Here is a 24,557-nt window from a genome sequence, read left to right as displayed (position 1 = left end):
TCTGAGAGGGATGGGGGTAGTCTGACTCGCTGTGTTTGGCCAATCAGGAAGGAGTTGATCCGGTCCAGTGCCTTGTCACAGATGCCGGCGTCATGGAATCTCATGATTAGGGTGCGGTGTGGGAGACGGTGTCGAAGGGAGCCGAGAGGTCCAGTAGAATGAGGGCTGCGGTTTCTCCCCGGTCGAGAAGGGAGTGGATGTCGTCAGTGGCGGCGAGGAGTATGGTCTCGGTGCTGTGTTTGCTTCGGGAAGCCTGAATGGGTGATGTCCAGGATGTGGTTCTCTTCGATGTACTCTGCGAAATGGGCGTTGATGGCCTTCTCAATGACTTTGGCTGGATAGGGGAGGAGGGAGATTGGTCTGAAGTTCTTGTGTTCAGTCATGTCTGTGGATGGTTTCTTCAGCAAGGGTTTGTTTCCAGGAGTCTGGGTAGGTGGTGGTTTCGATGGAGCAGTTGATGGTGTGGCGAAGCTGCTGTGTGGAAGATGTGGTACGGGCAAGGATCCGATGGGGCTCCTAAATGGATGCTTTTCATTGTCTAGGGTGTGTTGTTCACTGTGGTAAGCGGAGTTCAGTTGAGCAGGATCGGTTGGGGTGCGGCGTGGTTGCGTGTCATGGTGGTGAACGTAGTGGCAGGGTCCTGTGTATTGAAGCTGTCATAGATCTGTTTGATCTTCTAGTGGAAGAAGGTGCAGAGTTTGTTGCAGAGGTCTTGGGAAGGTGGGACATCTGTGGTCTCGCTGGGTTAAAGGCCCTCCTCGTTTTTTTACAAATCTTTATTATAATTCTAACTACTGATAAATAATTAACTTTAATCTTCCACAATGTCAGCCCTCTGTTGCCCCTTTGTGTGACTATAACCCATATCATGATACTTGCCATATGATATACCAGGAGGCTCAACTTGCAAGTGGCACCTTTCCATTCCATAACAAATGTTATTATATTTATTGAAGTAATGACAGGGCCACATAGTCCAGAAAGGAGTTTATGCTATTCCTTGCTAAAACAGATATCCTTGGCGGCAGTTTAACAGAGCCAGGCACCAGTTGATCTCAAAATATAGAATCATACTAAGCAAAAAAAAAGTTAGAATACAGCTGAAATGCTGTGGGATCCATGCGATCATTTCCTCTTTCCTTTATTATATTTATTGGTGCCTATTTATTTATTTATTGATTGTTATTTTTTTACAAACATCATGCATTAACTGCAATAATCGTCATGTTACACAATTCATTTTACCATTGGACTCGTGGAAGATTCTTAAACCATCTGTTGAACATGGCCCTCTCTGCAGTGTCACCCCCAAACCTTTTACTTTCATCCTTCCTGTTTTCTGAAATCATTTGTTGTTGTCGTTTAGGACTCTGTGCACTTTACCTCTGCTAACCAGTGCTCACCCCCTAAAACATGGTCTTTTTGGTTTACACCTGATTGCTACATTTAATTTAATTGTACGTCCCGCGTATATTGTACCATGGGTACACAGGGTCTGTAAATTAAATGCTATTAGTGGGCAATAGCACTCATTTTGCCACCCTTTAAAAGTATCAAAGCAAAGAAAACTGTAAGTCTGAAAAATCAAGTGACCTTGAGAAATGCTACACCGCAAATACTGCAACAACATGAATGTTCATACCAAAATATCACACTGGATATATATATGCATTAAAGATCTGTAAATGCATAAAAGGTTCCCATCACCCACTAGAAGTGGCTCTCTTCATCATTTGGGAAACCAGGGACTTATCAGAGAACCATCCACCACCAAATGAACGTGGATCAGGGTTCAGAGTTTGTCCCGGACGCAACTGGAAATGTTGCTTCAATGGAAGGAACCAATCTACAAAATGGTATAGGGTGATGTGTGCAGTGCGAGTGAAATAAGTGTGATTGATAAAATTGGAAAACAAGGCACAAAGAAATTTTATTTGAGTGCTGCCTTGATGCCATATTAAAACAGTGCTGTGACAGTTTAAACAAATAACTGTGTTGGATCTGGTCTACATGTTTCAGCTGATGGGTAGATTATACCCCAGCTTTCGTCAGGACCATGACAAGCTACTGCATATTATACGTGAAAAACCAGGTAAATCATACAACCTGAACCTGTGATAGGTATAGGAGAAATTACCTGTGGGAGTGGAAACAAACACAGTGAGAAGTAAATAGAAAAAGTGCAGCAATATATTTTATAGGTCACAAGACGTATAAAAATGTTATTCAATTATGCAAGATACATATTAGTATAAGCACCACGTCAAATAATTGAGATGCTAGTTATTTGTCACTTACCCGAACAGTTCTGGGTATGCGCCTCGCCTCACCTGGCAACTGCTCAGGCTTAAGGAGGCACCGCTCTAAGAAATAAATGAAAGGTATAGTCCAAAGTTAAGAGTCAAACAATACCTAAAAATGAAAACGCTTATCCTTAAAACCAAGTGGGGAAAGCTGGGAGTCGACCCTCGAGAAGAAACTAAGCCCTGTGTGAGCGTGATGTCCAAACATTCATAATGGTTACTTTATGACAACAACACCCACATTAGTGTTGTTGGACCGTGCTACAAAGGGTATCTATAGTAGTAGGAGCACATAGTATATGAACCACATTGCTCGCGTATGCAATGTCGTCTCTCATGTTACAAAATGCAGAAAAAGCAAGAAATCTAGCTAGATATTATGACATTATAGCATGTTGGAATATAAGTATAATAATCTAGTCAAAAACGTGGAACTTGCTCTACTGCCAGTAAGGTAGCCTATCTCAGAAACTGTATCATGAGTGGAAGTGACTATATCTGCCCCGTGATCAATTCACAGTAGCAAACAGTCGAACAAAAGGCATGTTTAAATTAAAACAGAGGTCCGTTGTTTAAAAAGTGTGCGCACAGGCCTTACCTATCCGTCGGTACCTCAAATGGCTGCCGAGCCAGAAGGGGAGGTACGCGATCCTGATGGTATCGACCTTTATAGAACAGGGACCCGTGATGTAGGATCGGCGTGGAGAGGAGCAGAGTGATGACGTGAAGACGTCATTACGTCTAGCCCAAGTTACCATGGGAGTTGTAGTCATTCATATCGAGTCTACGAAAGACCAACCAGGTAGTTTAGTAGTCGTGCATAGGAATTGCGGGTATGTCAGAATTAGGATGAGGATTCCAATTATAGAAAAACAACCTACAAGTTATATGAATCACCATCAACTAGAGAGTTGTACTACTTTTAAATAATTTCTTGTACACGGTAATCGATCATTTGCTCACTGGACATCGCTTTGACTATCTCGACATCGCTTAAACCATATGAGCTCTCAAAGGAAGATATCTTATGTTAGTGATCTGAGCTGGCATAAAGACGACCGATCAGGTAAGTAAGCCAGAATGGTACAAATGGCATACCAATACAGACCCAAATCGAAAAGCAGTAACTGGAAAAGTATGAGTGAGAATCCACAATGTAGAGAGCAATTAAGGTCGTGAAACTAGAAAATACAGGACGACTTGCAGGTTCAGTAAATCGCCATCCACTAGAGAGTAGTACTGCTTTCTACTGGTTCGTCACAGCGATGTCCATGGTATTTGATCATTTAATCCCTGGACATCGCTTTTGAGTCTAAAAACCCATTTCTGCTCTCGGAGAAAAAGAAATTTCTTTATATTAGTGATGTGTGGTGGGATGAAAGGTTGTTCCAGAATGAGCCATCTCAAATCCTCGGGTTTGTGATATAGAGCAAGAAAATGACTGGTTAATCTGGTAGCTTGTTTATTGCGTCTTATGGTACTCTTATGTTCACCGATACGGACTTTGATCTTACGTGTTGTCATCCCTATGTATCGAAGTGAACAAGGGCATGTTATCTGGTAAATCACTTTTTCCGAGTTACAGTTCGTATGTTTACGTAAGATCCAAGGTTTATCCAACCCTAAATCAACTGATTTGATTTGTTGAGTCTGAGGGCATGCAGAACAAGAGCCACAAGGATAGTGGCCCTGTATTGGTGGCAGATCCCAAAGTGTTGATGCTTTCAAACCTGGTTTTGCTTTAGGTCTTGTGTGGACAAGATTGTCACGCAAACTGGAACCTCGTTTGAAGGAAAACAAAGGGAGTGGAATCTTGTCATTTTCAACATTAAGGATGTGCCAATGTTTACATACTGACTTTTGTACATTATTGGATAATGTACTGAAGGTAGTGACTAAAGTCATTCTAGTCAATGGTTCCTTAGGACCTGGAGGTTCAAGCAGAGCGTCTCTGTTATTGTTAGACGCCCGTTTATAGGCTTGTTTCACCAAGTAGGTTGGGTATTGTCTGGCTTTAAGTTTAGAGAGTTCATCAGCGTGGAATAGAAAACTATCTTTCGTGGAGCAATTCCTGCGAATGTGCAGGAACTGTCCTACTGGCAGATTTTGTCAGAGAGATTTAGGATGGTGACTGTGAAAGCTCAGGAGAGAATTCTTCGTCTGAGGTTTTTTGTACAATTCACTTCCCAAGGTACCTAATGTAGGGTAGATAGTGATGTCTAAAAAGGGGAGTCTGGTCTTATCATGCGTGACTGTAAAATTCAAAAAGTTGTTTTGAGAATTCAGCCAAGAGTGAAAATCCAATAGGGTAGCCACAGTACCGTGCCAGACCACCAAGATATCATCTATATATCTCTTCCAGCAGGCAATCTGCCCGCGGAAGGGATTCTGGTCAGTAAGCACAATATCCTGTTCAAAACAGTGAACATAGAGATTGGCCAGACTGGGTGCGAAAATACTCCCCATTGATGTACCGGAGACTTGGAGAAAGATGGTTTCTTCAAATCTGAAGAAGTTCTCCGTCATCGCCAGTCTGGCACATTCCATGATAAAGTGTGTGGGTGTTATGATGTCACGGTCTCTGTTATCCAGGAGACCCCTGATGGCTTCGAGGGTCTCTTCTTGGGGGATGCAAGTGTACAATGATTCCACATCGAAAATGACCAAGAGGTCAGTCTCGATATTGAAAGCAATCTGTGGTAGTAGTCGTAAGACGTCCTTAGTATCTTGTAGGAAAGTGGGCATTTCTCTGACCATAGGTCTTAGGAAAAAATCGACAAAAGTAGATAGGGGTTCCAAAAGTGAACCAATGCCAGATATGATGGGACGTCCAGGTGGTGGTCTTGTTGTTTTGTGTATTTTTGGCAGTATGTAAAAATACGCCATAATTGGAAATTTGGTGACGAGAAACTCGGATTCTTGTGAAGTAATCCACCCTGACTCTCTCGCTTCATTGACAAGATCATGAATCTCAATGGATAATCTTGTTGTGGGATCCTCTGCAAGGACCCGGTATGATTTGGTATCATTAAGTTGTCTAAGGCACTCGTCTCGATAGGTGATAGTGTCCAGGATGACTATAGCACCGCCTTTATCGGCGGGCTTGATGGTGATACTATCGTCATTCTGGAGAGTTTGCAAGGCCTGTTTCTCAATTCTGGGTAAGTTTTGATATACTCGATCACTCTTAGAGTCAAGTAGAGTGATATCATGTATGACTGCTTGCTCAAAAACTTTCACCTGGTCTAGTGTAAGATGAGCAGGAGGATTGAAATTGGAAGGTGGTTTTAAACCAGTATTTGAGGAATGCAGAGGGTCAGATGTATCTACGACCATTGTGTCTTTGTTTTTAAAGAAAAAATGCAAACGTATTTTTCTGAAGAACTTTTCAATCTCTTGTCTTAGCTGAAAGGGATCACCTACATTAGTAGGTACAAAACCTAGACCCCTATTGAGGACATTCAGTTCTGCTGTAGTACTACAGCAGGATGCTTGTCTTACGACTACTACCACAGATTGCTTTCAATATCGAGACTGACCTCTTGGTCATTTTCGATGTGGAATCATTGTACACTTGCATCCCCCAAGAAGAGACCCTCGAAGCCATCAGGGGTCTCCTGGATAACAGAGACCGTGACACCATAACGTCCACACACTTTATCATGGAATGTGCCAGACTGGCGATGACGGAGAACTTCTTCAGATTTGAAGAAACCATCTTTCTCCAAGTCTCCGGTACATCAATGGGGAGTATTTTCGCACCCAGTCTGGCCAATCTCTATGTTCACTGTTTTGAACAGGATATTGTGCTTACTGACCAGAATCCCTTCCGCGGGCAGACTGCCTGCTGGAAGAGATATATAGATGATATCTTGGCGGTCTGGCACGGTACTGTGGCTACCCTATTGGATTTTCACTCTTGGCTGAATTCTCAAAACAACTTTTTGAATTTTACAGTCACGCATGATAAGACCAGACTCCCCTTTTTAGACATCACTATCTACCCTACATTAGGAACCTTGGGAAGTGAATTGTACAAAAAACCTCAGACGAAGAATTCTCTCCTGAGCTTTCACAGTCACCATCCTAAATCTCTCCGACAAAATCTGCCAGTAGGACATTTCCTGCACATTCGCAGGAACTACAGCAGGATGCTGTAGTACTACAGCAGAACTGAATGTCCTCAATAGGGGTCTAGGTTTTGTACCTACTAATGTAGGTGATCCCTTTCAGCTAAGACAAGAGATTGAAAAGTTCTTCAGAAAAATACGTTTGCATTTTTTCTTTAAAAACAAAGACGCAATGGTCGTAGATACATCTGACCCTCTGCATTCCTCAAATACTGGTTTAAAACCACCTTCCAATTTCAATCCTCCTGCTCATCTTACACCAGACCAGGTGAAAGTTTTTGAGCAAGCAGTCATACATGATATCACTCTACTTGACTCTAAGAGTGATCGAGTATATCAAAACTTACCCAGTATTGAGAAATAGGCCTTGCAAACTCTCCAGAATGACGATAGTATCACCATCAAGCCTGCCGATAAAGGCGGTGCTATAGTCATCCTGGACACTATCACCTATCGAGACGAGTGCCTTAGACAACTTAATGATACCAAATCATACCGGGTCCTTGCAGAGGATCCCACAACAAGATTATCCATTGAGATTCATGATCTTGTCAATGAAGCGAGAGAGTCAGGGTGGATTACTTCACAAGAATCCGAGTTTCTCATCACCAAATTTCCAATTATGGCGTATTTTTACATACTGCCAAAAATACACAAAACAACAAGACCACCACCTGGACGTCCCATCATATCTGGCATTGGTTCTCTTTTGGAACCCCTATCTACTTTTGTCGATTTTTTCCTAAGACCTATGGTCAGAGAAATTCCCACTTTCCTACAAGATACTAAGGACGTCTTACGACTACTACCACAGATTGCTCAATATCGAGACTGACCTCTTGGTCAGTTTCGATGTGGAATCATTGTACACTTGCATCCCCCAAGAAGAGACCCTCGAAGCCATCAGGGGTCTCCTGGATAACAGAGACCGTGACACCATAACACCCACACACTTTATCATGGAATGTGCCAGACTGGCGATGACGGAGAACTTCTTCAGATTTGAAGAAACCATCTTTCTCCAAGTCTCCGGTACATCAATGGGGAGTATTTTCGCACCCAGTCTGGCCAATCTCTATGTTCACTGTTTTGAACAGGATATTGTGCTTACTGACCAGAATCCCTTCCGCGGGCAGATTGCCTGCTGGAAGAGATATATAGATGATATCTTGGTGGTCTGGCACGGTACTGTGGCTACCCTATTGGATTTTCACTCTTGGCTGAATTCTCAAAACAACTTTTTGAATTTTACAGTCACGCATGAAAAGACCAGACTCCCCTTTTTAGACATCACTATCTACCCTACATTAGGTACCTTGGGAAGTGAATTGTACAAAAAACCTCAGACGAAGAATTCTCACCTGAGCTTTCACAGTCACCATCCTAAATCTCTCCGACAAAATCTGCCAGTAGGACAGTTCCTGCACATTCGCAGGAATTGCTCCACGAAAGATAGTTTTCTATTCCACGCTGATGAACTCTCTAAACAACTTAAAGTCAGACAATACCCAACCTACTTGGTGAAACAAGCCTATAAACGGGCGTCTAACAATAACAGAGACGCTCTGCTTGAACCTCCAGGTCCTAAGGAACCATTGACTAGAATGACTTTAGTCACTACCTTCAGTACATTATCCAATAATGTACAAAAGTCAGTACGTAAACATTGGCACATACTTAATCTTGGAAATGACAAGATTCCACTCCCTTTGTATTCCTTCAAACGAGGTTCCAGTTTGCGTGACAACCTTGTCCACACAAGACCTAAAGCAAAACCAGGTTTGAAAGCATCAACACTTTGGGATCTGCCACCAATACAGGGCCACTATCCGTGTGGCTCTTGTTCTGCATGCCCTCAGACTCAACAAATCAAATCAGTTGATTTAGGGTTGGATAAACCTTGGATCTTACGTAAACATACGAACTGTAACTCGGAAAAAGTGATTTACCAGATAACATGCCCTTGTTTACTTCGATACATAGGGATGACAACACTTAAGATCAAAGTCCGTATCGGTGAACATAAGAGTACCATAAGACGCAATAATCAAGCTACCAGATTAACCAGTCATTTTCTTGCTCTAAATCACAAACCCGAGGATTTGAGATGGCTCATTCTGGAACAACCTTTCATCCCACCACACATCACTGATATAAAGAAATTTCTTTTTCTCCGACAGCAGAAATGGGTTTTTAGACTCAAAAGCGATGTCCAGGGATTAAATGATCAAATACCATGGACATCGCTGTGATGAACCAGTAGAAAGCAGTACTACTCTCTAGTGGATGGCGATTTACTGAACCTGCAAGTCGTCCTGTATTTTCTAGTTTCACAACCTTAATTGCTCTCTACATTGTGGATTCTCACTCACACTTTTCCAGTTACTGCTTTTCGATTTGGGTCTGTATTGGTATGCCATTTGTACCACTCTGGCTTACTTACCTGATCGGTCGTCTTTATGCCAGCTCAGGTCACTAACATAAGATATCTTCCTTTGAGAGCTCATATGGTTTAAGCGATGTCGAGATAGTCAAAGTGATGTCCAGTGAGCAAATGATCGATTACCGTGTACAAGAAATTATTTAAAAGTAGTACAACTCCCTAGTTGATGGTGATTCATATAACTTGTAGGTTGTTTTTGTATAATTGGAATCCTCATCCTAATTCTGACATACCCGCAATTCCTACGCACGACTACTAAACTACCTGGTTGGTCTTTCGTAGACTCGATATGAATGACTACAACTCCCATGGTAACTTGGGCTAGACGTAATGACGTCTTCACGTCATCACTCTGCTCCTCTCCACGCCGATCCGACATCACGGGTCCCTGTTCTATAAAGGTCGATACCATCAGGATCGCGTACCTCCCCTTCTGGCTCGGCAGCCGTTTGAGGTACCGACGGATAGGTAAGACCTGTGCGCACACTTTTTAAACAACGGACCTCTGTTTTAATTTAAACATGCCTTTTGTTCGACTGTTTGCTACTGTGAATTGATCACGGGGCAGATATAGTCACTTCCACTCATGATACAGTTTCTGAGATAGGCTACCTTACTGGCAGTAGAGCAAGTTCCACGTTTTTGACTAGATTATTATACTTATATTCCAACATGCTATAATGTCATAATATCTAGCTAGATTTCTTGCTTTTTCGGCATTTTGTAACATGAGAGACGACATTGCATACGCGAGCAATGTGGTTCATATACTATGTGCTCCTACTACTATAGATACCCTTTGTAGCACGGTCCAACAACACTAATGTGGGTGTTGTTGTCATAAAGTAACCATTATGAATGTTTGGACATCACGCTCACACAGGGCTTAGTTTCTTCTCGAGGGTCGACTCCCAGCTTTCCCCACTTGGTTTTAAGGATAAGCGTTTTCATTTTTAGGTATTGTTGGACTCTTATTTTTGGACTATACCTTTCATTTATTTCTTAGAGCGGTGCCTCCTTAAGCCTGAGCAGTTGCCAGGTGAGGCGAGGCGCATACCCAGAACTGATCGGGTAAGTGACAAATAGCTAGCATCTCAATTATTTGACGTGGTGCTTATACTAATATGTATCTTGCATAATTGAATAACATTTTTATGCGTCTTGTGACCTATAAAATATATTGCTGCACTTTTTCTATTTACTTCTCACTGTGTTTGTTTCCACTCCCACAGGTAATTTCTCCTATACCTATCACAGGTTCAGGTTGTATGATTTACCTGGTTTTTCACGTATAATATGCAGTAGCTTGTCATGGTCCTGACGAAAGCTGGGGTATAATCTACCCATCAGCTGAAACATGTAGACCAGATCCAACACAGTTATTTGTTTAAACTGTCACAGCACTGTTTTAATTTGGCATCAAGGCAGCACTCAAATAAAATTTCTCTGTGCCTTGTTTTCCAATTTTATCAATCACACTTATTTCACTCGCACTGCACACATCACCCAATACCATTTTGTAGATTGGTTCCTTCCATTGAAGCAACATTTCCAGTTGCGTCCGGGACAAACTCTGAACCCTGATCCACGTTCATTTGGTGGTGGATGGTTCTCTGATAAGTCCCTGGTTTCCCAAATGATGAAGCGAGCCACTTCTAGTGGGTGATGGGAACCTTTTATGCATTTACAGATTTTTAATGCTTATATATATCCAGTGTGATATTTTGGTATGAACATTCATGTTGTTGCAGTATTTGCGGTGTAGCATTTCTCAAGGTCACTTGATTTTTCAGACACAGTTTTCTTTGTTTTGATATGTAGAATTGGGGATTATTTACTGTTTGAGTCTTTAAACTTATATCCCTTAGACCCCCACTCTATTTTTGAGATATCTTTTTATTGTTTACCCTTTAAAAGTAGCCATTCAAAACATGTCTCAGGGCTGCCATAGCAGCTGTAATGCATTTCAAAACTGACAATTCGACCTGGCACAATGAACCTTTTGCCAGGTGTAAACCTTCCTTTTTAATGTATACAAGTCACTTCTAAAGTAGGCCCTTAACAGCCCATAGGACAGGGTTCATTGTATTTAAAAAGTAGGACATGTGTTTTTAAGTTTTACATTACTTAGTAGTGAAAAACTTCTTAATTCGTTTTACACTTCTGCAAGGCCTACCTCTCCCATGGGATAACATTGGGTTACCATATTACATTCAATAAGTGCTAACATTTGAATGGGAGCAGGTAGAAATGTCATGTTTAGACTCAAATGAATTGTAATTTTAAATCCTCTTAAAGGTAAGAAACAGATTTTATATTACAATTTTGAAAATGCCACGTTTAGAAAGTTGTATGTACAAAAAAAGAAGTAGCAGCTAAGATGCGCTCAAGATAGACTAATTCAACTATAGTACTCAATTATTCCAAATTTTAATATGTAGAAAGTGTGCAACTGGTAGGAGGCTCTGTCAGCCGCCTAATACAAATGTAAGCTATGAGACCTGGATGAATATCCAAGGACTACAGATGCACTACTAAAACATCACTTAATCCTAAGTGTACAAGCAATTACATATGAACTGATTAGTATGTATTAAAGATTGAAATCAATCGTGAACGTAATCAACTTCAGTTCACACATGTGAAACAAAATATTAAAAAATTAACGACACGTGGATGAAGACGAGCAGGAGAATCTGCTTTTATTCTGTTGATAGCAGATAATCTTCAGAAAAGAAAGACATGAAGGTGCTTTTTCTCAGCAGTATAATTCAGCAAAACATCATTCCCAATGCATTTCGGGCTATGGTGCACCCTTCATCAGGGGCATCTAGGACATTAATAGTCACAATAAATGCCTTAATAATTAGAACACTGAAAGTGAACAGAATGCTTAAACAATACATATTAATGGGTTCAGAGGAGAGCAGGGCCGAAGACTTGAAAAGCATTGACTGAACAGAAAGAAAAATCAAAATGACAGCAAAAAGAAAAGCAAAGAAAAAAGAGAAGCAGGAAAAGATGACGCAAGACCAAGAGTTTAGAAATCACCCAACATGCAACTCTGTTTCTCGAAAGACCCCAAAAACCAAATCCAATGAGTTTCACGCTGCAACAGAAGTCTAGACACATCTTTCTCTGGTGATGGTTTGACAATTTTTACTACACTGAATCTGAGTTGCGCTATGGTGTGGTTATTAGCTAACCAGTGTTGTGACAAAGGCAAACTCATGGTTTTAGTGCGTATTCGACTCTGTAACCGGTGATTCTGGTCCGAAGGGACCTCTCAGTTTTTCCAACATACATAAGACCGCACGGACATTTGATGACAAAAATGACGTGAGAACTATTGCAATTAGCAGTAAAATTAAATGCAATATTCTTGCCTGATCTGGGATGAGACATTTGTTTACCCGTTATCACATTATTATTGCAATGCGAGCAATTTAAACACTTGGTCATGTCCTTGTGTGCACACTCTGTGGTGTTTAAGGGTGATGTCAATATGTCCTTAAGATTTCTTGAACGTTTATATGAAAACAGGATATTGGCAAATATACCACCAATATTAGATTCGGATTGAAGCAACTCCCAAAGGTTTAACACAATCCTCTTGACCAAATGCGAATGTGATGAGAAAGTTGAAATAAATACCTCTCTGGGTGTAGTTCGTGTGTGAATTACCTTTTTCAACAGATCACTTCTTGTAACCTGCAGTGCTCTTGCTTCACCTTGATTCACTACATCCAGTGGACCTCAGGCAAGGTTTGCTGGCCTGGGAGTTGGAAGCTGCTCCTCTATTCAGAAATCTCCTAGGAGACAGACAGGCTCACTCCACACTTTGGACTTCTGCAGAGAACTGTGTGATCTATAGATAACCCATGACCATTGGATCTGAATCATATGAACTTTTAAGGAATACGTTGTATGCCATACGTGTAAGCCCTGAAGAAGTCTCGTTGGAGACGAAACGTGTTGGCTATGAGGCTATGATATGTGGAATGTAAAGAACATCTACTTGTGAAAAATAAAGAAGAACATTTACTAAGAAACATACATCTTGAGCTGGACGTCTTCTTCATGCGCTATTGTTGTTGAATACCGATATGCCACGTTAATATTAATGTATATAGTGATGAAACTCTTTGCATTGAATCCAGAGGATAACCCCTGGCCATAAAATTTTATTTGTATTCCTGTATAGTCTTGGCACTTAGGATTGGGACAGATGTGATTTGCCTTATCCTGGTAAACTGGGAGTACGGAAGGTGGCGTTTTAAGGATCACGGATGGACCTCTGATATAACAGAGCATTATTTCAGTCTGTGGTTTTTCTGAATACCTTAGTATTGATCCGGGTCTGACCCTATCCTAAGTGCCAAGAAGTGATCTGTTAAAAAAGGTCATTCACACATTTTGTGAGACGCTGTTTCCCACGGTTGAGCGTTTGGGTTAAGGCTATATGCGAGTCTATGTCGGTAAGACTCGTGTTTTCATACTTCACTTTTCAGCTTTGGCTTAAGCACCACGGGTCGCAGTTACAATCTTTATAAATTTTTTCTATTACTGGATTTTCCTTTCACTTCTTGGTAGGTTCGTATAGCCGTTTAGAGGTATGCAATTTTTACTATTGGGCATTGTTTTCTGTCGTACATACCTCTTTGTAGTTAAATGTTGCTATGCTGGTTATTTCCACAGCTGTTAGTAAGTTTGATTCAGCTGGAATATTCACGGCGCCTTGATTTTGGCGTTATCTGCAGGTACATTATTTTTTGGTATACTCGTGTTAATCAGCACTGTATAGTGGGTGATCTCCTGATCGGTGGCTTTTCTTGTATGCAATATCTTCACTTCATGACATGTTGCTAAGTCTCATGGCATCTTTTAGACTGGCTCTTCTCTTTATTTCGAGAAATAGAGTTGCACATTGGGTGATTTCTAAACTCTTGGTCTTGCATCATCTTTTCCTGCTTCTCTTTTTTCTTTGCTTTTCTTTTTGCTGTTATTTGGATTTTTCTTTCTGTTCAGTCAATGCTTTTCAAATCTTCGGCCCTGCTCTCCTCTGAACCCATTAATATGTATTGTTTAAGCATTCTGTTCACTTTCAGTGTTCTAATTATTAAGGCATTTATTGTGACTGCTAATGTTCTAGAATCCCCTGATGAAGGGCGCAACATAGCCCGAAATGCATTGGGAATGATGTTTTGCTGAATTATACTGCTGAGAAAAAGCACCTTTGTGTCTTTCTTTTCTGAAGATTATCTGCTATCAGCAGAATAAAAGCAGATTCTACTACTCATTTTCATCCACGTATCGTTAATTTTTTAATGTTTTGTTTCACATGTGTGAACTGAAGTTGATTAAGTTCACGATTGATTTCAATCTTTAATAAATACTAATCAGGTCATATGTAATTGCTTGTACACTTAGGATTAAGTGATGTTTTAGTAGTGCATCTGTAGTCGTTGGATATTCATCCAGGTCTCATAGCTTAAGTTTAGAAAGTTGGCATTTTCCTGCCATAATCTTTTTGAGGCCTTATAGAAGTAGTTTTCATCTGGCTGAGCCTGTTAATTGCTCCCCCATCAGGAATGCGTACCGGGCCCAGACCATAGGACCTGGGTGTAGCTGGGAGAGGGCCATCCTGACAGGATGCTAGGAGGGGAGTTGTTACCTGCCCTACTTACATTTCAATGGGCTGCCTCTAGCAAACTCTTAAAGGAACTTGTCACCACCCTTTTGTCAACCTAGACCTCTTGGAGCCTGGGCTTGGGAAGTAAGGGGAAGGATGGAACTTTTGAGCATCAGATGTCGAGTTGGAAGTTTCTCCAAACTTAAAGGGTGGCACCATGTATACATATTGGACCTCCAGAGCCACTCATTAGTATACTCTTGGACCTGTGGACATTACAGAACAAGGACTTCCTTGTTCTTAGATTACTGTCCTGCTGCCCGATGGCTGCCTTGTTATTCAGAGGACTGCCCAGCTGTTGGAGGCCTGACCTTCTGCCTGAGAAGGAAGACTGGACCTGCTCCCTTCATCCCATGCTAACTTTTGTGCTTCCAAGGATCAGTTGGCTCACCTCCTGTTGTGGGCTACAGGAACACAACAAGCTCCAGAGGCCTCCAATCACCTGCTCAGCTGACCAGCTGCAACTTGGCCCTGCTGGCATGAGTTTATGATCCCCAAGAGGTGCCTCCCCAGGTCCTAGATCCTTAGCTGCCAGCAGTTAAGCTCCTCCTGTGAAATCCTGAAGTTTTGAACTCAGCACATCAAACTTTGAGAAGGTAACTTTTTCAGCTTTTCCTGTATCTGGCCCACACTCCATCGCGGTCACCCTGAATTTGTGACTTTGTCCTGGTCTAGCACGACCAGAATCCGACCATTAGTGCTTTCTGGTGCTATTTCTACCTAAACATTTGAAATTGCATAATTACGATTCTACGGATTTAATTTGTTTCCTTTTGGTGGTATTTTATTTTTATTTTTGTACTCTATTTTTCTAAATTGGTGTGCGATATCTCTTGTGTTGTGTTTTCACTTTACTACTGCTTGTGTGCTATATAAACATTCTCATTGCCTCTAAATTAGGCCTGACTGATTTTGTGTCAAGCTATCAGAGGGTTAAGCACAGGTTAATATAGTGACTGTTGTAGTTCACCCAAGCAAGGATTGGGGTTGTTGCCCGAGTAGGGCTTCCACCCCCCTCAACCAATAACCCGATTTCTTACACCTTCATATTTTCTTAATATTCTGTTTTGGATGTATTGAGATGAAACTTGACTGCCATGCTCCCTTAGTTAACCAGTACTAGAATATGTGCTCAATCTTTTAGGAGTGGCTTCCATTTCAGCAGGTAAAATAGCTCAGTGAGTTAACCACTTCTGAGATCTGTTTGTCATCTATAGAACATAACTTTATATGTAGCAGGGCCAATTCAACCGTTTAGCTGTCCAAGGTCAATAAGATTAGTACCAGTGATTACTATCTACATTTTACTTCTCCTCCTCTATGAAGTGGTGCTTGCATCAACAACCCAGCTGTATTCATCTTACCTCATTGTGACATCAGTTTCAAGGCCTGCTGCTCCATGCTCAATAGTCTTCTCAAATGACAATTTGGTGTTTTCAGGAGCCAGCTGTTGCAAGAAGACAAAAAAGGGAAACCCCGTGTTCATAAATTACAGATGTATCCCATGCTACCCTATGTTTCTTTGGACCTTATCTTAGCAAGTTTCACACTTTCCTTCTTCTGTCTTCAGATATTTGAGATTCACTTACCTAAGTGCACAATGTAATCCCAACATGCAAGAAACATTCTGGCAAAAGTATTTCTCATGCTTCTGTCTAACATATAGCATATTGATCTATACACAATAGCATCTTCAAATGTAATTTCTGTTGAGGAGATAGCTTCAAAAAACAAGTATTGATTTAGACACAGGCATTGATAAACGTTGTTTACATGTGTTGCCTGCACAAATTCAATTTCTCACATTAATGTCTGTAATACTGACTTTGCCAATCCTGGAAAAAATAGCAAAACATATTACTCTCTGTATACAATGCAATTGAATGCGTCAAACAGCTGAGGATTAAGTTGGTTTTTGATGGAAAATCGTTCCTCATGCATTTCAGTGGAAGCGCTTCCTATTCCTAGAAGGCAGAATGATACACCAAATAGCCAATCGCATCAGGTGAGTGTCTAAAACTCCTCTTGGTGAAACCAATCGTCTGTGTATTTTAAAGAAATGTAACAATGCATTTTGCAAACAGCTGCACTGTGAAGCCAGACCTAAACATGCACACAGATGAACTTGTGTTGATGGGCACTGAATAGATGTAGAAGGACAGGAGTAGTCATGGGGGTATAACAACAGGATGCAATTCTCAGTAAGAGGATATCTCATCAAGAGCAAATTTACCTGAATTGAAATTGAAGGTGAGAAACCTGGTTGTTTCAGGCATATAGGCCTGTGTGACGGCCTCTACAATGGCAGGAACTGTTTGTTCTTACCTTTGTATGTGTCTCACCTTTGGATGGAGAAAAAACAACATAATTCTTTCTGTCAATAAATACAAAGTAGTGGTTTGTGAAAGACAATGTATGGAGATACAACTAATTTAGGGTGATGGTTATATTCATAAACTTGATGTGCCAAGGGATATAGCTTACGTTTGTAAGTAGCTCAGCAGCAACGGAGAGTTGAGCATATTCATGCTATGAGATTTGAACTCTACAACAGTTGTAGCACACACAGTCTGTTTGTGGTAGTTGTGTGTAACAGGACAATTACTTCGCCCCTAGAGAAAAATTGACAATTTACCAACCATAGATCAACATCTACTTTCACTCGGACCACATCTTCAGTCCATATAGCCTAACTATAGCAGGATTTAGTTTGCATGGCCTCCTAGTCTCTGACACAGTTTCTTCTATACAGCTCGTTTTACTTTATTCTACAAAAGTAGAATACAAACAAGGACTTAACGACAAACTCAAAGAACGACAATCATGGATATCCGTCAGCACAAGACCATGCTGGAACATCTGGGGTATCACAGGCTTGACTCTCTGCCAACAGCCTACGCAGCACAGTAGCCGACCTCTTCAGCACACATAGTAGAGACTGCACACTATGTCATGCGCTTCCAAGACTCATCGGCCTCCTTCGAACATAGAGGTCTATTCAACCTTATGATCATCAAGGGCTTGTGATGCAGCACAGTGCATGAGCATAATAATTGTTGGAAACAGCGCACCCTGCCAAAGAGCTATGCTGTTGCCAAAATACAAAATGTAGCACAGTTAGTAAGTCTAACGCACAGGCTAGAACTAAAAACCTAACCTCCAATAAGCAAAAGCTAAAGTATATGTTTCAGCAAGGAATGGACCAAGGATGATCAGCTGACAAACTAAAGGAAGTGGAAAGAAAACATGACAGACTCAGATAATTACTGTCCTCAGTATTGGCCAAGGGACTAGTGGAGATAGGCAGACGCTTTTAGGTAGATTTAGGGTGGAAAGTTGCTCCTTGACTTAAGGCTGTCGAAGGTCTTACTTGTAAGTTTCACGCTGGACTAGAGTTTCAATCAGGGAGAGTTTACCTTCATGCAGAAAACCCGCCCTCTATTTCTGTCTCATGAGGAGCATGTTGCCGGCTGCATCTTCCATGTTGTAGGACCACTTCTTGAAGTTGCAGAACTTAAATCTTCAGTAATCTGCCAGATGTCAATGATTCCGGTGGGATGTATTTTATCTTCAATTGTAGTTCCAGGAGGCCTCAGTGGGGTTTTGTAATCCTATAGTTCTATTCACTTGTCGCCCAGAAGAATTCAGACAAAGAAGCGGAAGGGCGTAGGCTTAGGATGGTAGCAGGAACAAACAGGTCCCTTTATTTACAGGATCGAAGGATACATAAAGAACAAGCAATAGAAAGTAATCCTTGCTATATTTTTTTTATTGACTGCGGACTCCTAACTTATAATAAAAGTACGATATTTCTTCTTTAACAATAGCACCCAGCGGTGCTGGAACGATTTTTGAGTGGGGGTGCTGTTCAGTAACATCGCCTCACTAAAGGCATAGGGGATATCTGACAGTGTTTTTTCTAAACACAAAAATGCTGCCAGAAGAAAAGCCATTGAAGGGCCCCTTTATTGCTCATTATCCATCTAAACCCTTTCAGATTTCATGGTGGTGCTTAAGCACCTCCAGCACCCCTAGTTCCAGACCCACTGATAGAACAAAACGATTGTGTGTGTACAAAACTTGCATACACACACACACAAACATTCTAAAATCAGCAATCTTAGATATTTGACATATTACACCAGATAAACAGTGAAAGATCCCATTGTCTTTCATGCCTTGACTGGTGCCAGGCAACAGAAACACTGAACATCTAACACACATCAGGTGATGAGAGGAATGATTGCAATACATCTAACTCCTGGCGATTGCTTGGATAGCATTTAAACTCATTCTTGTTTTGCTCACTGTGCAACTGGAACCGAGCTACACCAGATTGAAGAGGCCCTATCAGGCCAAAACCTGGCTTGGGTTGCTTGTTTTCCAGTTCAGAGAGGACCTGGCTTAGCAGTCGGGCTGGCCTGTTCCTATTGGAGTAGGACCAAGACTGATTTGCATACGGCTGTCCCTGACCTGAAGTGGCATGGTCGGCAAAAGAACGATGAGTTGGAATCCCACCCGAGCGTTTGCCAGTGGTTAGATGTATTGCAAGCATCTTCCATCACCTTTTAAGTGTTTAACAGATACACTGAAATAGGCCTAAGAAAGTAAACATTGAGCCACACTACATACTTTGACAACTCTCTTTCAAATAGCCCACTTGTAATCGAATGGACAGAACCAAATAGTAAGAAACATACAGGGTTCAAATGCAGTAAACCTGTGGTCTGGAAAGAAGGCAGAAGAACTAAGGAAGCAGCTAGGAACGAGTCAGTATTATAAACACCTTTTACCTACCACTGGCGTGCCTCTGTGTCCGAAGAGAGCGGGTTTGGGCCCCAGTGTGCCCTCGCCTCTGATGCAGGGGGAGTACATGCCCAGTGGGATCAAGTATAGTAGGATTAGGACAGCAAGGAAAGGACCAAGGATGATCGCCTGACAAACTACAGGAAGTGGAAAGAAATGAATGACAGATCACTGAGCCAATCAAATGTTTACTTTCTGCAGCCAGGGTACCACACTGAAATACTTTACAAAATAATACCCCTATTCACGTATATGTAATGCAAAAATATGCACCATTCATACACCATTGTTAACAAGCATGAAACCTTTTACTATAGTTTTCCTTGCATGTGCTCTAAAGGTTTAGTGGAATGTTTTCTAAGTAATCTCAAATATGTTGCAGGAATATGCCTTTTTCAGATTTCTTATAGTGACAATAATTAAACGGGAAATTAAATTCCTTTTTTCCTTATAATGTGCAAGGATAAAATATTTTAGAACGACATAGACCATTTTTATTTCTAAGCCATTTCAATAACTATTGCCCATTATCTCTGTTCAAGGACTTTTTGCAACTTTAGAGGTCATCTCAATTCGGGTAGAAATAGGAGTTTCTTCTCAAATCAGGATTACAAATTGTGCAGTAAATCCGCACATTCAGGTTTTTTTCCTCAGACACATATCACGACTGAAAACCGAGTGGAATGTATCTTTGAAAAAGGCCCGAATGTGGAAACGGCTAAGGAAATCATTGGATAGCACAAATAGCTGCAGTAATTCCTCATTCTCTGTGTGAAAACCTATAATGTTGTGGTAACACTGCAAACAATACTTACCACACCCCACAATGCCAGTAATTCCAGCTGATGATTTTAACCCAGATCCCTTGGCTTGAGGTGAGTGGTTATTAAGTTTCAGCACCCCGTCCATCATCTTGCATATGACACGGGCAGGATATGTATTTTACATGCCCCACCAGTAAACACGCAAAACTAGAATCTTTACTGGGGAGATTTTGTTGTCCAATTAGCAAAGGATTAGACAGTGCCCCTGCTTCTGTGCTAACTCCTGAACGGTGCAACCAAAGTATGCTCTTCGAGGTATCAAACAACTCATTACATTAAACCAGACTTGTATGGCAAGTCAAAGTTAACTTGTTGCAGTGTGCAGCTTTTACAAAGCTGCCACTTTGTTGCCTTTAAAACTTCTGTACCTTCCTAGACACACATGGAGCTTGTTCCATGTGACAGCTTCTGCCCTCCTGGGGAGACGTGCTAACGACTCTCAAGAAGGAGAACAATGAGGGATTGCAGGGAAGTGTTACTCCCTCCTGCAGGAAGAAACTTGGGTGTCAGCCCCTAAAGGTAGGCTTTAAAGGAGAAGCTGCCGTTGAAGGGCAGATGTGTAGCACTAGGGAGGAGGGCTGTCCCATTGTTTAAGCAGACAGACTGGCACAGGAACAGAAAGGGGAAACCAGTTGCCAAACCAGTTTCCCCAGGGGCATGTAGCCCTGAGGTAGCCAACCCCAGGGGTCTCGCTATCTTGGAATTGGGCAGAATGGTGCATTCTGGGTTAGCCAGATGCCACACTCCACAGGAAGTGGTCACCAGGTGGGAGGGAACCTGGAAGCCCATTGGCTACCAACCGCATCCAGCCCTGAGGGCACTTTCCAAGCATAAAGGGGGCAACCCTGGCACCCAGATCTCAGATTTCTATTGACTGAAAGAAGAACCAAAAGAAAACTGCCCTGCCTCACAAGGGACCAGCAAAGAGAGGCTGCACTGTCGAGGCTGCACTGTAGAGGCTGAACCTTCTGCACCTGGTGGCTAGAAAAGAGATGGACTGTACCTACTGTGTCCTGCTCAAGGAGAAGCTGTCTCCAGAGCCCAGAAAAGAGAAGAGACTCCATTGGGCAGCCGACTGGCCTCCTGTTCGCAACTCAGGGACACAAGAGCTTAAAAACCTGCTGGGGCAAGGTGATTGCCCAAAGTCTTCAAGCCGCTACCACCGCTACCGTGCAGCACCAGCGACCCAGACCCGATGCACAGAGTTGCACCTCAGTTCGCTAAGCCCAGGAGTGTTGTCGGAGATCTACTGGGACCCTCAGAGGACAAGTTATTGGCCCATGAAGGATTGGCCTGTGACCGCGACTGTTAGTTTTGTGGCGACTGGACTTTGGCCAGGTCAGAGAGGACCTCATGGGATGACGACCCTGCAACCAGGACACCGCACCATCTCCGTGGACCGAGGAGTGGCAGCAGGAAGTCCCCCATTGACCGTGTCGCATCCACAGCATCCTTCATGCCTTGCATCAGGACCACTTCATAGGAATCCATTGCAACGCAGATAAAGTCCCTGGGGCTGCTTAAGGACTGGTTCTTCTGTGGAGGTAATTGTTTCTTAAGTCCTTGCTTGTCCCCCGGACAACCTCCCGGCTGGAGTTGGTCACCTCAAGTAACTCTACCTGACCGCATTGACACTTGCCTACGTTTTTCTCGTAAATATTTCTGGGTCAAATTTGTTGAATTTCCCAATGCTGTGATTTATTATTACTTGTATATTCCATATTTCTGGAACCCTCTAGTGGATCTAGTTCATTCTAGTGTCTAAAGACTTATACAAATATGGTCTATTTTTTAAATTGGGGTCGGATTTCTTGATTGTTGTGTTCCTTTCTTCTTAAAATGTTTTATTGCTGTTTAAATGCTTTACACTTATTCCTTTTTTTGTAAGCTTTGCTGCTCAGAGCCACAGCTACCCAGGGCTAAGCTGAAGGTTTGAAAAACTAAACCTAAGGTTTGCAAAGGGGTTGATAAGTGTATTACACAGTGAGGTTGCACAACCACACCAAATATTACACGCATTTCCTCACATCCCACCCCTTATTCTGAAGCGAGTGTAGCCAACAAGCAGTCCAGAGGCATGGGTCCATGGAAGAACAAGTTACTTACCTTTGGTAACGCTCTGTCTGGTAGAGACTCTAACTATCCACAGATTCCTCATCTTTTGAATATTCAGACTGTGTCTGTAAAATCTCAACCAGTACCCCTGAGCGCAGACACTATGCAGCTCCACACCGACATTGCTCTACTCCGGAAGAGACATGTAGCTGTCTATGCCCTAAATAAAATAGAATCTAATCTCCAGATTGGCAGTGACCAGCTTGCAGATCTCTACTTGGAACCTGTTTTAATAAAAAATAGTCCAGTTCACAGAGAGGGAGGATGAGAGGGTCGGTAAGCTATTTGTAATTAGATAGAGTTTCTAACAGAAAGAGCATTACCAAAGGTAAATAACATGTTTTTCTGATAGAAACTTCTAACCGCAGATTCCTCACCTTTTGAATAGATACCAAAGGAGTCGCTCCCAGGTGGTGTGTCTGTGAACTGACTCGAACCAAAATGTCCTGCAGGACCAAGTGGGCTAAGGGCCTGTCTTGAAAGACCTGTTTGTCCAGACAGTACTGCTTCCTAAACATATGGGAGCAATGACCAGGTAGCCACTTGGCAAATGCCCGGGACAGGCGCCCAACCTACACCGACCAACGCAGTGCTAACAGCCTTGGCTCTGATGGAGTAAGCCCGCAAACCCTCTGGGGCTGGTTTTTGGCCAATGTGTAGCAGATCTTAATTACAGCATGATCCAGCAAAGGATGGTACTCTATTGCACAGCCCTGCCGTTTTTTTGCTCCAGCAAAGCCAATGAAGAGCTGCTCATCCACCCGATGTTTTCTGGTACGATCAATATAAAAATGAATGCCCTTTTCCCATCCAATCGATGGAGTCTCTCTTCCTCCTAAGAGGGATGAGGTGTAGTAAAGAACGCCCAAAGGCTGATGTTCTGCCAGACATGAAATGGAGTCACTAATTTCAGGAGAAAGGAAGTGTGAGACTGTAGAAACAGCTTGTTTGGGTTGAAAGTGGTGTAAGGTGGGCTGACAAGGAGAGCTTGTAGTTCACTTACATGCTATGCCAATATTATGGCAAGAAGAAAGACTATCTTGAGAATAAGCAGCCGAAGAGGACAGCTGTGCAATGGTTCAAAGGGAGCCTACATGAGGAATGTAAGAACCAAATTTAAATCCTATTGGGGATAATAAACTGAAAAGGGGAAATATATATTGCAAACCTTTGATATAATGCAGGACCATAGGTGATTCAAAAAAAGAAGGTGCGTCCAGCAACCATTAAAAGGCCAAAAGAGCAAATACCCTTTAATGGTGCACAAAGCAAATCCTTGCTTGGTGAGGGACAAATCAAACAACAACACTTGAAACAGTTTAGTGTGAAGTGGGTCAATTTGTTTGGTAGAACACCAAACCACAAACTAGTCCCAGCAACAGGCCTATAAATACTTGGTGTAGGGTTGCCTGGCTTCCAAGATAACATCAACAACCTCAGAAGAAAGATTTAAAACTCACAACTGTCGCTATTCAATGTCCAAGCATGAGGTGGAGCATGCGCAGCTTCTGGTGCAGATACTTGCCCTGCTGCTGCGACAGGAGATCCTCCCAAAGGGGCAGGCAGATTTGTGGACAGATGCTCCTGCCCAAGAGTTAGGAATACCAGGCTCTCTGTGTCCATCCAGAGCCACTAGGATGACTTAGGACCAGTCGCTCCTGATCATCTGCAGAACTCAGAGCAGAAGTATTGGCAGAAAGGCGTAGAAAAGTCCAGAGCGTGTCTCTGAGTGAAAGATGTCCTAAAACCTCCAACATGCAAAATTGCTGGTAATGCGGGCTCTTAGTGATGGAGAAATGTTCGTGAAAATGTTCCTCCCATTCACAAGAGAGTCCTTGCGCCACCTCTGAATGTAACTACCATTCATGACCTGCAAGGTGTTGAGGGCTGAATTTATCAGCCCTGGCAATCAGAGATCTGGCCAGGTGGCACACCGCCAGGAAAATCCCCTGGCATTCCAGACGATGGTGTTGTCCAAGAGCATCTGCACCGGCTTTCCTCTGATGGATGGAAGGAAAGGCTATAACACCAAGTGGTTTGCTCAGAGCTCCAGCAGACTAATGTAGAGTCGAGCCACTGTCAGTGACAAGAGGCCTCTGATCTCTACCTCTCCCAAATGACGAGCCCTATACAGAAGAGATACATAAGTCACTGCTGTCAGCACTTGGTGAAGTAGGGAGAGGGGTCTTTTGCTGCACCAGTTGTGGCCCAGCAGCCATAACCGCAGGTCTTTTGCAGTCCCCT

General features: G+C 42.3%; 1 protein-coding gene across 1 annotated transcript in view; it reads right to left on the bottom strand.

Annotated features, from left to right (window-relative positions):
• The window catches only part of GDPD4 (glycerophosphodiester phosphodiesterase domain containing 4), a 349,739-nt gene that overhangs the window by 61,321 nt on the left and 263,861 nt on the right, over nucleotides 1-24,557 (bottom strand). Inside the window, exons 8-9 of the mRNA XM_085623257.1 lie at nucleotides 19,366-19,511; nucleotides 15,933-16,015 (exon numbers count right to left, since the gene is read on the bottom strand). Of these exons, the coding sequence (XP_085479383.1) occupies nucleotides 15,933-16,015; nucleotides 19,366-19,511 (229 nt within the window). The remainder of the gene's footprint in view (nucleotides 1-15,932; nucleotides 16,016-19,365; nucleotides 19,512-24,557) is intronic.

The sequence above is a fragment of the Triturus cristatus genome, chromosome 8, assembly GCF_964204655.1.
Source record: "Triturus cristatus chromosome 8, aTriCri1.1, whole genome shotgun sequence".
In the NCBI taxonomy this organism is placed as follows: domain Eukaryota; kingdom Metazoa; phylum Chordata; class Amphibia; order Caudata; family Salamandridae; genus Triturus; species Triturus cristatus.
Note: the sequence above shows the minus strand (reverse complement) of the source record. Positions and strands in the feature narration are given on the sequence as shown.